This window comes from Lathyrus oleraceus, chromosome 6 (assembly GCF_024323335.1).
Source record: "Lathyrus oleraceus cultivar Zhongwan6 chromosome 6, CAAS_Psat_ZW6_1.0, whole genome shotgun sequence".
NCBI classification, from domain to species: domain Eukaryota; kingdom Viridiplantae; phylum Streptophyta; class Magnoliopsida; order Fabales; family Fabaceae; genus Lathyrus; species Lathyrus oleraceus.
Window position 1 is genome coordinate 78,563,441 of NC_066584.1, and position 17,705 is coordinate 78,581,145.

At 34.7% G+C, this 17,705-nt stretch overlaps 1 protein-coding gene, 1 non-coding gene and 1 pseudogene across 2 annotated transcripts; 1 reads left to right on the top strand and 2 right to left on the bottom strand.

The window, feature by feature from the left end:
• Positions 1–4,693: 4,693 nt before the first annotated feature.
• LOC127094114 (uncharacterized) lies at positions 4,694–5,798 on the top strand (annotated as a pseudogene).
• Positions 5,799–9,071: 3,273 nt separating this feature from the next.
• Positions 9,072–11,995, bottom strand: LOC127095672 (uncharacterized). Its single transcript, XM_051034326.1, has 4 exons — positions 11,618–11,995; positions 10,260–11,546; positions 9,965–10,163; positions 9,072–9,743 (listed from the first exon to the last, which is right to left on the bottom strand). The coding sequence occupies exons 1-4, from the start codon at positions 11,771–11,773 to the stop codon at positions 9,175–9,177; spliced, it is 2,211 nt and encodes a 736-aa protein (XP_050890283.1). The 5' UTR covers positions 11,774–11,995; the 3' UTR covers positions 9,072–9,174.
• A 4,684-nt stretch (positions 11,996–16,679) lies between these two features.
• LOC127098881 (small nucleolar RNA R71) lies at positions 16,680–16,786 on the bottom strand. Its single transcript, XR_007793565.1, has one exon. It is a non-coding gene; the product is annotated as a small nucleolar RNA R71 (small nucleolar RNA).
• Positions 16,787–17,705: the final 919 nt, after the last annotated feature.

Below are 17,705 nucleotides of genomic sequence, written 5' to 3' on the forward strand. Positions count from 1 at the left end.
TGGAGACGATAACAAATCCCGATACTCTATCCCTGTTCTAACATATGACCGCGCCTCTGAGCCGTGTGATGATGCCACGTCAATTAATGAGACGGATCCAATTGGCGCTAATTTTTGCTATTTTCTATTTTCTGTTTTAATTTCATTTATTTCCTTTTATTTTCAAAAATTCATAAATATTTTATTTGAAGTCACAAAAATATGAGACCAGTGCCAAAAAATTTCTTGAAAAATCTAGTTTCATATTCTGATTTTTAATTATTTTTGTGACTTCATTTAATATTTTTTGTGAATTATTTGGTTTTTAATTCATTTTAAATACTTTTTGATATCTGAAAAATCCAAAAATATTTTCTTAACACATATGGATCATGATGAGTCAATGAAAAATAGTCTCATCAATTTCTTAATTGATTTGAGATTTATTTGAGATTTTAATTCATATTGTGTTATTTTTTATGTTTTTTAATTGTTTTAAAATAGTTTCTGATTTCAAAAATTGTTGAAAAATTTTGTCAAACCTTGTTTGGCCATGTTAGACCTATGAGAATTTAATTGGACTTGTTTAAGTTGATTTGAATTGAATTTGAGGTTTGACCATATTTTGTCCATTTTAATTTTGCATTTATTTTAATTCCAAAAATACCAAAAAATATGTTTGACTTGTTGACTTCTAATCTTCATTTCTCTTCTGTTTAACATTGGTTGATGATGATTTGATTCACTTTTGACCAATTGTATTTGACATTTGAATTTTCTTTTCATTCATTTCATCTTCATCTCATTTCTTTTTGTTTTGGCCAATGAGTTAATGTCTTATGGTTGGTCTAGACATATGAGAGGTTTAACCTTCTTTGATCCAAATCAAACTCAACTTGATCCATGATCAAGTGAGTTACTTTGTGTCCAAGATAGGTTGCTTCTTGGTCAAGCAAAAAACCTAAAGTCCATACAAGGTCTTTCCTCTTTTCTTTTGGCATGGCAAGTTGTAGGAGCTTGACTTACTAGTCATGATTTCTAACTTGTGTTTATTTGCCTATAGTTTTATTGACCGGCCTCAGATAGGTGTGACTACTATATTAGTCCACTTACGATTGCTTAACATAGCGCTAAATTATCTTATGACCAACTAACATAACTATTAACTACTAACTTTAATTCAAGCATTTAATTTCTTGCAATTTATTTTCTTGCTCATTTATTCATTTTGCTTTTCCCTTTGCTCACTTGAGCATATACTTTATGTTTGTCATTTTCCTTTTGCTCATTTGAGTTCATTATTGTATATACATATATTGTTGTCTTGTGGTTATTTTGTCTTTGTTTTGTGTGAACCCAATGCAAAAAGGAGAAATGACTTAGAATTAGGACTTACCTATGCTTAAAGGAGTTCAAGAGCAACTAGGCATCATGCCTTTAGAATGCTAAACTTGTTGAAGAGCAACTAGGCCTCATGCCTTTAGAATGCTAAATCTCAAAGTTGATTTCAAAGGACTTCCTAATCTAAACTCATTCTTTGTCCATTTCTCTTATTGTGTTGTGAGCTTTTTGATGTTTGCTCTTGTGTGATAGGGATTCCATCTTGAGATAGTAAGAAGGACCATTGTCATGAGTAGCCAAGTTAAGAGAGACAAGCCAAATAGAGATCCTAGGAGCTTGAATCTAAATATTGTGTGATTGCTTATTGTTTGCTAAGTCCAAAGGAAAGGAGCATCTTGAATCATCTCTATGATTTCAAGAAAAGGAACTCCAAGGGTTTTATCTTCTCTCTTTATCTTTGTATACTTTAGGGCTAGCCCTTGTCTTCTTCTCCTCACTCTAACCCAAGCCAAACTCTCTTTGTGCAAACTATGACATTGTTTTCAAATTAGAAACCTAGGCCTTATGCCTTTGACTTTTCAAAATCTTTTCATTAATACTCATTGTGAATGAATCTTAATCCAACTTTGACTTCATTTTTGTGAACACTTCTAACTTGTAAATATAACTCACTTCAAGTTGTTTTTGTGGTTCCAATGGCCACCTTTGTTAAAACTTTTCATAAACATTAGTCATAGGTTTGAGTTATCATAGTGGTTGATGTAAATCTCACCTTATCCTTAGTGATTGGATTATAAGTCTTCCATACTTATTATAGGGTTAACCCCTCACTGGTATGTTGAAGTCTTCCTCACATGGTGGATTGTTGGTTTAGGTTGAGTTTTCTCCCTTTGATAACAAAAGACCTTAAGGCTTTTGGTCAAATCAATTCACCAATATTTACAATTTCTACCCCGAACTACGAGGTTTTGATCCTCCTTTTGTGATGGTACGTAGGCAATGGGTTCATCCATTCAAACAACAAAATTGTAAATATAATCTATTTTTTTCTCATCCCCCCAATCTTTTACACATATTTTCACAAATACCAACCTACAACACACATTTGCAAAAAGAGGTTCCGTTAGAGTACTAAGGATGTTTTGGGCGCGTAAAACCTTCCCATTTCATAACCAACCCCCTTACTTAGATCTCTGACATTTTTATTAGTTTCTGATTTGATAAAACTTCTTACTTGGTTTTTGTTCGCTTTTTAAACTTTCCATTGGATAAATAAAAGTGAGGTGGCGACTCGAATTGTATGTTTACTTTTGGTTTAGTCAATAAACCATAAGGTAACGAATACCCCGCTACAAATCTCATATCTAAGAGTTCTTAGGGAGAAGTCACACGGGTATAAATTAGGTGAAAAAGACTGTAACTTGTGTTGTTTACTGAGAGTCTTTGAACAGATTCTATTTTAGTGGATTTCCTTCCTAGCTTGGTAGCCCTCAGACGTAGGTGAGTTTGCACCGAATTGGGTTAACAATTGCTTGTGTCTCTTGCATTACTATTCTTTATCTTTTTTCCTGTGTGTATTGTTCAGATATTAGTGTCGTGACATTACCTTCGACATCTCATATCTGATACCAGAATTTCAGAGAGGATAAATTTTGGGGTATGACACCCTTATGACTCTGTGAATCATCTTTTTATGTTGGTTCATCAATTAGGGTTGAGATTTTCATTGGGCTATCCACTAGAACTTGACCGGGTAGGAACAAAAAACATAGTCAAGCTAACATTATCCACTAGGGTTTTACAACAAATAAATGTGTGTGGGATTTTATTTACATAATTACAGTAAGAGATAAAGAAAAAAAATAACTAAAAGTAAGAATTGAGATATAAAAATAAAAGCATGGTCGATGGAGACCCATAGCACACAAAGAGAAAATGGCTCTGTAATCGGGTATTGGTTGGGACCTACCGCTTAGGTAGCTCCCAAAATTATCGCAGCCCCACCAATACTAATCTTTTTTCTGCATCATAATACTTTGGACATTTCATGGTCAAGGCCTTCCAATATTGCACATGATAAATTTCATACTCTTTTCTCGTCGTCGTACGATTGACCTTTAAAACCTTTTTTTTGTAATCGAAAGGTATTTTGTTTCAAGATGATGCAAAACAATGTTTCGTCCACTTGAACGTATGAGTAAGCTTGTGACATTACCCATGAATGTTGATTTGTAAATCCATTCGTTTGTGATGCAAACGTCCCCTTCTCCACTTGTTTTGGATAGTCCAACATTGTTTTCATCAATTGACAGAAAGTAGCTTTCGCTAAAATCGACCAACAAACAAACATTTTCTACCCAGAACTACGTGTGCCTTGAGTTCTCTATTGCATTCGGAGATACATAGGAGTAGGATTTGCAAATCTTGTAAGGCCCGCGAATAAAAATCTTAGGTTTAGTCCCCTTCGTTGCAAAAACCCAAAAACATTTTCTCTTTTCTTTTGATCATATTCTTCTTTCCCTCTTAATAGCTTGAGAAGCTTAACATTTCTAAGCTAACAATAAGGCGCAAAACTAACCTAATGGTTCTCGTTGAGTACAACAGACGTGAAGGGGTGTTAATACCTTCCCCTTGCATAATTGACTCTTGAACCCTGATTTGATTGTGACGACCAATATTATTGTAAAAAAAATTATTTTATAGAAACGTTATTTTATTAAGTATATATATATATATATATATATATATATATATATATATATATATATATATATATATATATATATATATATTAATTTGTCTTAATTATAAGTTCTTCTATATTTTTCATATTTGATTTTGACTCTGGATCAATTGAAGAGTTAAGCTTTGGTAGAAATTGAAATTTTTGTTGCAAAGCAATAATTAGAGCTTGGAAAATTATCCAGACTTGCCTCAGTCGGACATGGAATTATTACCAGAGAGACAAAATCGATTGATTTACGATTAGTTGAACTATGATATGAAATCTTTAGCGAAGGAGCATTGTAAATTAATGTCAACAATGAAAACTGAACATAGGGGAATATGATATGATCATGGCAATGGTCGAAGAAAATAGGTCGGGTCTTTTTTTCTTTATGGTTATAGAGGAACTGACAAGAATTACATTTGGAGAGCAATGTCTATAATATTAAGTTCGAAAGATGAGATTGTCCTAACAGTAGCATCAAGTGGGATAGTTGCATTGTTAATTCCTGATGGAAGAACCACACATTCGAGGTTCGGATTCCCATTAAATATTGATGAATATTCGATGTGTGAAATAACTCCAAAAGATCCTATAGTTGATTTAATATGTTGTGCAAATCTAATCATATAGGATGAACCACCTATGATGCACATACATTGTTTTGAAGTTGTTGATCGTACTTTGAAGGATATACTGAGAGCAAGAAATATTCTATTTGGTGGAAAGGTAGTTTTGTTGGGTGAAGATTTTCATCAGAATCTTCATGTTATACCTAAAGGAACAAGCCAAGAAGTTGTTCATTCAACTATAAATTCTTCTCCTCTGTGGAATTTTCGTGAAGTGCTTACATTAATCACTAACATGAGACTTCTAACCGGAGGCACAAATTCAGACGCTGGAGAGAGAAAGAGTTTTTCGGAGTGGATTTTGGGAATTGGTGATGGAAGTATAGGAGATGCTAATGATGAATATATCATAGTCCATATACCACAAGATTTGTTGATTACTAGATTTGTTGATCCAATTTCAACTATTGTTCAAAGCATCTAGCCAGATCTATTACATAACATGAGTGATACATCATTTTTTAGATTAGAGTTATATTTGCTCCGAAGAATGCAATTGTGGTTGCCATAAATGACTACATGTTGCATCTAATATCTAGAGAAGAAAAAACTTATTTGAGTTATGACTCTCCATGTAGTGTCAGATCAGATGTTGACATGCCAAATGATATGCACACTCCTAAGTTTTTAAACACCATTGTATCTTCTGGACTTACAGATTACAGATTAAGATTGAAAGTTGGAGTCTCGATCATGCTGTTGAGAAATATAGACCCGTCTTTAGGATTGTGTAATGGTACCCTATTGATAATTATAAAAAATGGAAGAATGTGCTTGAAGGAAAAATTATATCTGGTAGCAATATTGGTGAGATAATTTTTATTCCAAGGTTATCACTGACTTCTTCAGATAAAAAACATCCTTTCAAATTTTAACATCGACAATTTCTATTGATTGTTTCTTTCACATTGACTAACAACAATAGTCAATGACATTCACTCAAGCATGTTGGAGTGTATCTGACCCAACCAATTTTCTCTCATGGACAACTATATGTTGCATTATCTATAGTTAGTTCAAGGATAAACTTAAAGATATTGATAACTGGCGGTGAAGGTGAAGATTCAAATATAATTGGAAATGTGGTTTACAAAGAAATGTTCCAGAATGTTCAGAGTTAGTTAGTAGATTATTTATATAAAACTATATAATTTCTTTTATGATATTTAAAACTTTTCTATTTTCATTTATGCGTTATTTCATTCAGCATAACTATTTGCTCGATTCATGAGATTGCGTTTAATTTTTATTTCAAAGTTATATTATTATACTAATATAAATGTTATATATGAAATTTTAAGATACTCGTGCAACGCACGGGTCTGTGTCTCATAGAAGTTGTCTCATGAAGAAGAGATAAGGTGAATTTGCTGAGCTTGAATGAGTAAATGGCGCTGAGCCACAACTGCAAAAGCCAGATGAAATCTCTTATGTTTGAAATGGAATTTTAATTCTTAGAAAGAGAATTTCGATTCTCTAAAAGAGAACCATACATATCCCTAAAACATTCAAACAAAATGACCAATAAAAATGTTATTTCCTTAGAGGGAGCTTCTTTACGGAATGGCATGGTAATGGACGTCTTGAAGAATGACCTCACATTCTCCTTCAGATCTTTATGAAAACTTTGAAAAGCAGGAGGTGGGGACGTACTTCCACACACTGTGACACGCGAGTTAGTGGTCGTTAGAGATAAGAGGTATAAAATTGTAAATGAAATTTTTGTGTATACCTTATTTGATGTATATATTCCCTAATTTTATAAGAGATCTTCTAGGTTTCTCGCCTTTTGGTCTCCATCTAGACTGTTCATATTTCTATATGATAAAATGTGATTTGTTATATTGTCTTGATGGTTCTTATTTTCTCCCTCCCCCTATGCTCGGATTAAGATTTATGTATGATAAGTTTTGTTCTGTCTGTTAGATTCTCGAATCTTCTGATATATGACATATGTTTATATCCTGATGTCACATTTTTAACATCCCTTTTAGATGCATATATATTTCTCTTATGCCCTTCTGACTCCGTGAATCATCTTTTTCTGTTGTCAATTAGGATCGAGATTATACAATACCATTTTCATTGGGCTATCCACTAGAACTTGACCGGGTCGGAACAAAAAACATAGTCAAGCTAACATTATCCACCGGGGTTTTACAACCAATAAATGTGTGTGGGATTTTATTTACATAATTACACTAAGAGATAAAGAAAAAAAAACTAAAAGTAATAATTGAGATATAAAAATAAAAGCATGGCCGAGGGAGGCCCACAGCACAGATAGAGAAAAGGGCTCTGTAATCGGGTACTGGCTGCTGCCTACCGCTTAGGTAGCTCCCAAAATTATCGCAGCCCCACCAATACTGATCTTTTTGCTGCATCATAATACTTTGGACATTTCATGGTCAAGGCCTTCCAATATTGCACATGATAAATTTCAGACTTTGTACCACACCTATCATCCTATAATTGAGAAAATAAAAACAAAACTATGGTGTGGGATCATCATAGAATAATTGTGGATTACTGAATCTGCATCTCGTCCTTAATTATTCTCTTATACTACTTTTGATAACAAACAAATGAGATTGGATGAAGCGTTACCATCACGTAATTAATATAAATTATCGTTTATTAAATGAGCGCATGTAATGTAAGGACTAATTTATTAATCATGTCTTAAGTATAGGAATGGAATGAAAAAATTGAATTATCGTAAGCATAACAAAAGTAGTAATTAATTTTGGATGTTAGTATCATGATGAATATATCTAACCATGTGCAAATGCATTAAAGTGAGAGATGAGACATGGAGGACCCAAACCGTTGAAAGTTCCTTATCCAAGTTTGTTCACTGTTTATTTTTTCATAGAGAAATCATAGACATTCACCAATTTTGATGGCAGTACCGAAACTGGACAAAACCAAAACTTAATAGGTGTGTCTCTAGGTTGGTTGGTTCTATGATTTTCGAAACAAAGTTTGATATACATCAAGGGTAGGCAACAACATATTTTTCAATTATCGTTATCGGTTGTCAGAGTGAAAAAAATAACAAGGGAAGTACTGAAACTATACTGATACAGTGATACTATGTTCAAAGTGGGAGCTACCTAAAAGTGTTGCTGCACGCTACTGATGCAATGCTACCATTGCACTATTGTAAATACTGTAGGACCTCATGCTTGCCAAAATTAAAGGGGGAAGAAAAGCTTTAATCATTGGTGAGTTCACACCGTTTATATTCACATGAAATACTACAAGTTTTGATGAATAGTAATTTTTGTTTTGGATTAGATGAAGTCCATTCCACCAATCAATATCTACATATTAACCAACCGGCAACAATTGTTATAACGCCAGAGTCGAGTTAACAACTCGGATATATGATATTAGTGAAGATTATACAAATCATTAATCTGAATCAATATCCTCCTACAAATTGAGCGAGTTACTATTTCTAATATATGCGAAAATCGCAGAGATTATTATTATTCATAATAATATTTCTCATAATTTTAATCTTCTCGAAATTTATATACAAGATGCATACAATTTCAATCTTAAATTTCTCATCCTTTTAAACTATTTTGAGCAACAAAGTGTTTGCAACTATCATTCTTTCTACTTGTTCAAACTCTATTTTTAAATCTATATGTCTTCATATAAATTTTCTCATTTAAATTTAGTTTGACTAAAGGTGGATTTGTTAAATCAAGCTATCATAATTTTGAGAAAAATACATTATGTAATTTAGCTTGACTTTTAAACTTGGATCATTTTTGTTTAGGGTAATGTTGACATAACATGAGTTATGTGCTCTAAGAGAATATGTTAAAATTTAAATATAAATATGTTTTTCTTAGAAATTATGAACTGTTTTTATTAATAATTTATAATAATTTATAATAACTTTTTTTTAAAGTAAACTTTTATTTTTAAATTTTTTAACTTGTGCTCATTACCCTTTTATTTAATAATATGATGGATTTGGTGAAAGAGTTATCATAATTTTTAGAAAATTACACTATATTTGGTCATAATCTTGATAAAACTAACTTGATAACAACCAAACACACTAAAGTATTTATTTTTAAATTCCGGATAGCTTGATGATTAGCCAATTAGTTGGTAACAAAGCAATAACATGGTTGGCTCATTTTTCTCATTGTAAATAGTTCATTATAATTGAGATCCTCATATTACGCATTGCATTTTAAAAACACTTGTATAAAACTATAAATTGTATCCTAACCACAACATAAATTAATCATCATCAAACACTTGGTTTTATACTGACATAAAGTCACAATCAGCTATATGTCTAAATATATTCCTAATTTTGTCATGGTCATTAACAAAAGTAAAAGCAACATCACTAGAAAGCAAGCAAAAGAAACGAAAAATAAATCATTTAAGCGCGCAAAAATTTAAACAAAGCGTGCAAATCTTTCTACTTTTCTTTCCTGAATCAATTATTTCTCTCCCTAAAATTCAAAATACAAGTTGTCTACGAAGCGCCCCTAATCTGTTACATTGTGGTGGAAATGAAGCAAGATGTTGTATAGTTTCACCGATCAAATCTTTGAATACCAGCCGTTCAATGTCCAAAACTAAATCTCCCATCTCCACCGTCCATTCACTCCAACCACTCACCTCCTCCGCCATGTCCTTCTTTAACACACCACATATCACTCCAAACAAGTCCTCCGATTCAGACTCCTCCCTTTCTCGTATCCTCTGAAACTCCGACCAGATCTTTTGTGTTTCCTCTCCCTGAGACACCACCTTCCACGGCGGCAACCTTTGGTTCCGGTTTAGAATTTCCTGTAACGTGTCGAATATTAACCGCCTCTGCAACGTAGACGCCTTTGAAGTTTCCGTCCCCTTCAGAAATTGTTGCTTCTCAAGTAAAACAAAAATGTCACAATCTTCTGGATAATAACTACAAGCACGCAGAATCTTTGAAAAATAAAGGAAATCAGAATCCTCTGATTTGGTTTCCTCCTCGGATTTTCCTTCACCTCCACTCCACATTTCATCTTCAAATTCCGCCACTTGATCTGAGATCCAACAATTTACACCATAATCAGCAAAAAAAAACCATAACACAAATATAATTTTTTTTAATAATACCAGTCATGCCGCCACGTCATTTCCTTGATGTCAAAATTATTGGTCCAAATAGATTTGAATTTTCCAATAGAAATAGGACAAATAAAGAGAAAATAAATAGTAAAAAGAATAGAATAAACACACATGACACTGACTCTGTGAGTTTTACCTTTGAAACTGTAATCAATGTTTCTTTTGGTAATTGGTGAAGGTGAACACCACTCGTCCTTGTAAACAGACGGGTCAAGAACTGAAACAGGACTCGGTTGTAACTCGTTAGATGCTGTAATCTCCGCTATGCTGTTCAGCAATTTGTCACATCTATCCAGCAGACTCCTTCCTTCTTTGTACTCTTCCAATTTATACCTCTACATCACAATACATAGGATTCAGTAAAAAAAAACATTAATCAAAAATATGAATCAAACAAAAAAAAATTAAAAAAAAAATTATTAGATAATTACCTCTGAATCGGTATGAGAATTAATAGTGGTGAAGCTATTTTCTGAAACTGTGGACCATTCATCATCTCCTACACCCAACATTTTCACCTTAGGATCAATCACTCTTTTCATCCTGGGAGATCCACCTGTCACTATCGGAGCCGTTGCATTTCTTCTTGAACTTATCTTAGGCGAATGAACAGGAGACACTCTTCTAGAATCAACACCCTCGTTACTGACTCTCCTCCGTGTCTCCATGTTTGGGACATTGACATTCCTCCGGTTCGGACTCGAGTTTCTAGAACTAACTTGAGCCCGGTCATTCTCGCCGGAAAATCTCGGACTTAAGTTCCGGCGAGCTGGAGAATTGGACCGAACCGAAGAATGCGGAGGTGGAGAATCATAACCGGTTCGATTGAACCGTTCAAACCGCTCGTGCCGAGAAGATCTGAGTGGTTTCATTAACACAATGGGAGATTGGTTTGATTTGTAGGAACGAAGAAGACCTTTAAGCTGCATAGCTTCTAAGATATGCTTCAGAGTGTCGAGATCTTGAGAAGGTTGATTAATCCCACGCATCTTCAACCTTTTCTCTATCTCATCGGAGATTGAAACATTGTGCTTCGGTTCAGGGAAGAAATCTGCAGAGTCGTAGAAACTCTTCTTCTGCACCATTACTGTTCCCTTATTCTGATTCTGTTTCCCTCTACCTCCCTCTGCAACTCTACCATTCCACAATCGATTATCATCGAGTGTACCATAAGAATAAGAATTAACAATGTTAGCATTATTAGTAGCATGAACATTAACAACATTAGAATTAGTTTTATTCTGATTCTGATTATGATTATGATTATTCATCTGGCCCAAGCCAGAGCCAGCATTACTCCGTTGTTGAGTGTAATTGTTGGACGGATCTCTGGAAACTCTGGACTCGGAAACGGATCTTTGTAGCTTTGCAACGGAATCCGTTGGTAACGAGTCAAGACCCATGAGTCTGACGATTACGCTGCTTGTGGAACGACGCTGTTTGTCGCCGTCGTTTTCGGGGTTTACCGTTGTGTTTGTTCGGATCTCTCTCGGGTGAAGCGCTCCTTTGGCATCCACCACTGCTCTGCTATCGAGGGAGAGTCTAGGAGCTTCTCTTGAGAATTTCCATGAAGATCTTGTACCTTCCTTGAGTTCCAGAACAGGGAGGACTGGTTTTGTTACACATTGGACCTCTTTAACCGGAGACGGTACTGATAGCGTCGGTGAGCCACCGCCACCGTCACCGTCACCGTCTTTCCGTGGTGTTTCAGGCGATGGCTGTAAACAAAAAAACACAGTTAGTGATTAGGTGAAAACAGAAAGGACGATAGAAGAGAAGAAGGATTTACCGGCGGGAGTCTTTTGGTGGAGTAGATGCGTTTGCCGGAGAGAATATGATTCCGGTCGAAAATTTGAAGAAAACCAGCCATGCACCCCATGTGTTTGTGAATATGTTTTTCCAGATTCTCATCAGTTACCATGTCTATGCTTGCCGTCTTCGTCATATTTCGTTTCTCGTTAACTTTACTATTGTGGTTGGTTCTGTTATGTCACTCTCTCTTTATTTTGCTTTTGTGTTATGTTGATGGTGAAGGCTCCATAACTATGACTCTTAATCCTAATGCACTCTCACTCTCAGAATAAGTGTTATGACATGGGATTTATCGTGTATGGGAGATACCTTTATCCTTACACTCCCGCTTTTCGGGTCTTTAAAACGAAGTGGGCGCAATTCAACTGTTTAAGAAGACTAGTGTCTTGGATATTTTCACCCTTACTTTTCTCGTCATAAATAAATCATAAAATACAAATTAAATATGTATTTAATCAATATTTTATACTTAAGTCCTTTATCGAGTCAATGAAAGAATTAAGATAGGAATACTCTCTCCAATTATAACCCATTATAACTATTAAGAAAAAATATTTTAGATTTTTTATTATTATAGGCAAGAATATTTTGTTTGATTAAAAAATTTAATGCTTATAATTTATTTTAAATAATTACATAGTTTCTCACTTTACTTTATTTATTTTTATCAAAGATGTGTTGTTTCATCAAGTCATGTGTTAGATATGATGAAGAACAACCTTGAGGTGTTTATCCATGTTTTAGAAAATTCTTAGATAAAAATAAACATAATAAGTAGTTAGACATACGGTAAATCACATTTTTTTATTAATTAAAAATTAAAATTAAAATTTTCTCTCTCCTTCGTACTACAACCACCCTCATGATTCCAATTAAAAAAGAAATTAAATTCTAAATAAATTTAAAATTTTGTCTCTTCTTATTATATACTTTTAAGAATATGGATTTAAGTGTATTTTCATACAAGTATTTCTCCCATGTTTTATCCTCTAATATCTTATAATAGTTACATGGTCGCAAATTAACTTTCTCTTGATCAGAAAATGTGTCATTTAGTCGATTATGATATTATACATTATTTCTAATTTTATTTATGTATAAGGAGGACTTATGTTCAAAAGAAAGAAACTACACCAAAACAAGTTTAAGAAAGGAGACTATGTTTACATCATTGTTAAGTAAACTCTTAATGAAATCTCGTGGATCATCAAAGAAAACACTATTTACTATTAAACGATAAGTCTAGATCTAGAGGGGGTAAATAGAACCCGAGTGAAAAATTTGATAAAAAATTAGGTTTAAAATTCTATGGTGCGGAAGCAAGTTACAAATATTCCAAATCAAAAATTGTCTAACATAACCCGTTATTAAAAAACTCAGATATGCATATTAAAGGCAACGGTATGATAATGATTCACAAATCGAGCAATAACAACTAGTTGAATGCAGAGTAATACGGATAAGCTTATATCCAATATTAATTCACACAAAAATAGAAGTGAGATAATTTGTCGAACACCTAGTGTGAGATCAATAATGTTTGAAATTTTATATGGTATTTTTGTTCTAGAAATCCAATCACGACCAAACGGTTTGTGATCTACACAACAACAACAATTTCAAAATATGTTCAAAATTATGATTCAAACAATATTGATCAAATAATCAATGCAATCGATAATTTATGAATTAAAATAAGAGAGAGAGAGAGAGAGAGAGAGAGAGAGAGAGATTACAAGAGGATTTGTTTAGGCAGTTTTTCAATCGACCTCGCTATGAGTATGTCTGCCCTCAATTCGAATTAGAATTGAGATATTATATTATATCTTACTTTGCAAATATGTGAATACAAGAGATGAAAATATCTAACCCTACAAACCCTAGGTTTGATGTTGATTCTATCACCTCCAAAACCCTTAATCAGAGATTGATCAAGTAACCAACAATGTCATTTCAATTCACCGTTCTCACACTAATTCTTTGAACGAAACCTCTTGTTCTTCAAAGCTTTCACTAGATCGAATTAATTCCAAGTGCACACTTGTTAAAACCCAAGATTTACGAATGTGATCCACCGTTCAACGCTACTCATTTGCCCAAGAACCTTCAGTTCTTCAAAGACTTCATTAGGTTGGGTCCGGATTGCGTAATCTTGTCTAAAACCTTCAAACCCTAACGGTCTTGAAGGAAAACCCCACCTTGGTTTTATAATTTGAAATCCTCAAAGTTATCAACTCAATATCAATGGTACAAATAGCCTAATTTGATGTTATCAACCCTAATCTAGATGGCCCCCAATCAAAAAATGATTATGTGTAGTGTGATTGTGTGTATGCATAGAAGAGAGATTGAAGCTGATGAGAATGCTTCCAAATCTCGATTTCATATAGGTTTTACTCACCATAAACCTTGTTAGACAATGATGCATGTACCAAGTATATATATATATATATATATATATATATATATATATATATATATATGTGTGTGTGTGTGTGTGTGTGTGTGTGTGTGTGTGTGTGTGTGTGTAAACATGTTAGAAGCAAAAGGAATAGAAAGAAAAATTAAATTTTCACTATTTTTTATCTATAGGTCGACCTATACAAATCATGAGTTGACATGTACATGTTGTGTGTTGCCTATGTGTCGACCTGAAGAAGCGGCACATGAGTCAGAACATACAGACTTCAACAATGCAGCATGTGTGTCGACCTATGCATTGTATGTGTCGACCTGTAGTAGAAACAATTCTTCTATAGGTCGACCTATAATTTTATGTGTCAACCTGTATACAGTTTTTCTTCTATAGGTCGAGTTGTAAAGCGTATGTGTCGACCTGTAGGCAATTTTTCACCCAAAAATGAATCTTTGATGCACAACATTTTCTTGATGCATAAATCTTCCCTAAACTATAATAACGCGAAAACGTATCGTATGTTTGGCTTAATATGCATTGCTTTTTACTTGATTAACACTTATTAATATGCAGTATTTTATGTTTATTTCAGGTATTTATCGAATAAGAGATGTATAGGCAAGCAAAGTGAAAAATAGCAAAAAGGAAAGAAAAAGAGAAGAAAATGGATCAAAATAGGAAGCATAGCGCTCATAACACCAAATGAATGGTGGTGCCCACCACTTGGATGTGTGGCGCCTGCCACATGGCTTTAGGAAGTGGTGGCTCCCACCTCATACAATGTGCCGCCCGCCACAAGGCTCGGATGCGTGGCGCCCATCTCACAAAATGTGGTGCCCGCCACGTAGACCGCATTAGGGTTGTGGCAGCCACCATCAACCCGCTCTTCCTTATTCCTCTCCACAGTTTTCACCACGACCTCCTCTTGTTTTTTCAACCAACCACTCCCCACTAGTAGATATCCAATGCTACATTTAAGGGGAGTGGGAGATATATATGGGAAGGTCGGTTTTCACGAAAAGGTGTACATTTTTTCAGTCAGATCTTGTTGTTAGATCTTAGGTAGTTTCCTACTTTGTAAAAGCAATAGATTCTCCACATCTGGGACTATTGCAATTATTGTTTAAGCATCTGAATTTGATTGTAACGGTGTACTCGATTGCCAAAGCTTGCTGGCATTGTTTAATTTGAAGAATCAGGATTCATTCCAAGTTCTCGATTTATATTCCAGGTTTTATTTTAATTGCCATTTTAATTACTTATGCCTTATTGTATGCTTAATTGTTTGAATATCATGTCTGTTACCGGATCCATGTTCGGCTAAACCCCTAGGTATCGGTATGTAAAGACCGTCCAAATGACGAGATTCATAAATAGTTGGTGTTGGCTTTTATAAAATATTATTTTCCGGTTTTAGTTTCTTATTTTATTCAAAATTGTTTTTCGTACGAGAGTACAAAGCAAACAAAGGTTACAGTCAATAAGAACGAGAGTTTAAGATTTTAACCGGATAGCTGAAACTAGACATTAATCATAAACACAGCGAGAGTGCTTTAGGATTAGTTAGACTTTATTCATTTTCAAAAATTACTTTTAAATTCATAATAAGACCGCGAGAGCCAAGGATTCTGGTTTAAGAGTATGGTCAGAGTCAATAAAAACAAGAGTGTGAGACAAAGTCCTTTTTATAAATAATTTCTATATATCGAATCCGTGAAGTTTGATGCGTTATATACTGATATCCCTTTATTAAATATCTTTATTAATATTTTGTTTACGTTATAGTTATTTCTCTTCATCCCTCCAATCTTAGAAAGATCCTCAGCCTTAGATTTACATAGTAACATTAGATAACGATACGTTCAATTATTAGTCCTTTTGGGTTCGATAATCTTTAAAACTACGTGATATGACTGTGCACTTGAAGTCACGATTCCTATAGACTTACTAAGTCGCAATCAAGTTTTTGGCGTCGTTACCGGGGACTAATTTAGTCGATATCGTAACTCCAGTGTTGCCCAGTATAGACTAAGGCAAACAATTCTATTTCCCTTTCTAATTTGTCAAGTGTATGCCAAGTACTCGCTCTCAAGGCGAGAAATTAAAGATATTATTCGAAGAACCTGAGCATTATCTAAGATTAGAACGCCAGATACAAGACCTGATACGAGAACATCGTATCAAGCTAAACCTTCCTGATCCTAATATCCCTATTTCTGAACCAGTTATACAACAAGAGATGGCCGAAGGACCGCGGAACCATCCTCTTAAGTACTATGACATCCCTTCGCAGGATGAACCACATAACAGCATCGCTGCCCCTGCCATCGAGGCTAATAATTTCGACCTAAAACCTTCGTTATTGTCAGCCGTACAAAAAAACTAATTTTTAGGTAGTCCCACGGAGGACCCGAACCTACATTTTTCAGTGTTTTTGCAATACGCAGACACAGTGAAAGCAAATGGTGTCCACCCCGAAGCTATAAAACAACGTCTTTTTCCTTTCTCATTAAGAGATATAGCTAGAGCTTGGCTCCAGTCTCTACCATCCAACTCTGTCACTACGTGGAACGAGTTAAAGAAAGTTTTCTTAGCACGATATTTCCCACCTAGTAAGACGGCAATGCTAAGAGCCCAAATAAATAGGTTTAAACAAAAAGATAACGGATCATTTTTTGAAGCTTAGGAGAGATACAAAGACATGATGAGGCTTTGTCCACATCACAGTCTAGAAGAGTGGTTGATCATCCATACCTTTTACAACGGTCTCTTGTACAACACAAGATTGACAATAGACATTGTCGTAGGTGGCGCACTGATGGATAAACCCTACAACGAGGCCTATCAACTTATCGAAAGTATGACCCAGAATCATTACCAGTGGGGAAGCGAAAGAACCTCCATAGAGAAACCTCCAACGAAAGGTGGTATGTACGAAGTAAGTAGTCTTGACCATGTCAATGCTAAGGTAGACGCTTTTACTCAAAAGATAGACAACTTAACCATAACACCTGTAGCCACTGTGGCTGCCGTAGCACCAAACTACGAGATATGCGGAGTTCCTAGGCATGCTGCCCCTGAATGTCAACTTTTGACAGGAGTCTCCACAGACCAGGTGAACTATGCTCAAGGAAAACCTTACTCAAACACCTATAACCCAGGTTGGAAGAACCATCCTAACTTTTCGTGCAAAAATAATAATGCATTGTATACACCTAACCAAGCATCTGCCGTACAACCGGGATATCATAAAGTTGCCACAAATACTCAAAATGCTCCTAGGAAGTCAAACCTAGAAATAATGATGGAAAACTTCATAGCTACCCAAGCCCAAACAAATAAGGATTTCGTAAATCAAAACATACACACTAGTGAGCAAATCAAGAAGTTAGCAAACAAGGTAGACGCTTTAGCCACCCATCACAAAATGTTGGAAACACAAAATTTGCAAGTGGCTCAACAACAAGCACCTAATGTTGCTCCTGTAGGAACATTTCCTGGATAGCCGCAACCAAACCCGAAAAGTCATACAAATGCTATTATATAAAAGTGGGATAGAACTAGATGGACCGACCGACCCTAGAATTCAAAACTCAACCATGTACCAAGACCCTGGTAAGGTAATTGAGAAGGAAGACGAACTAGTGGA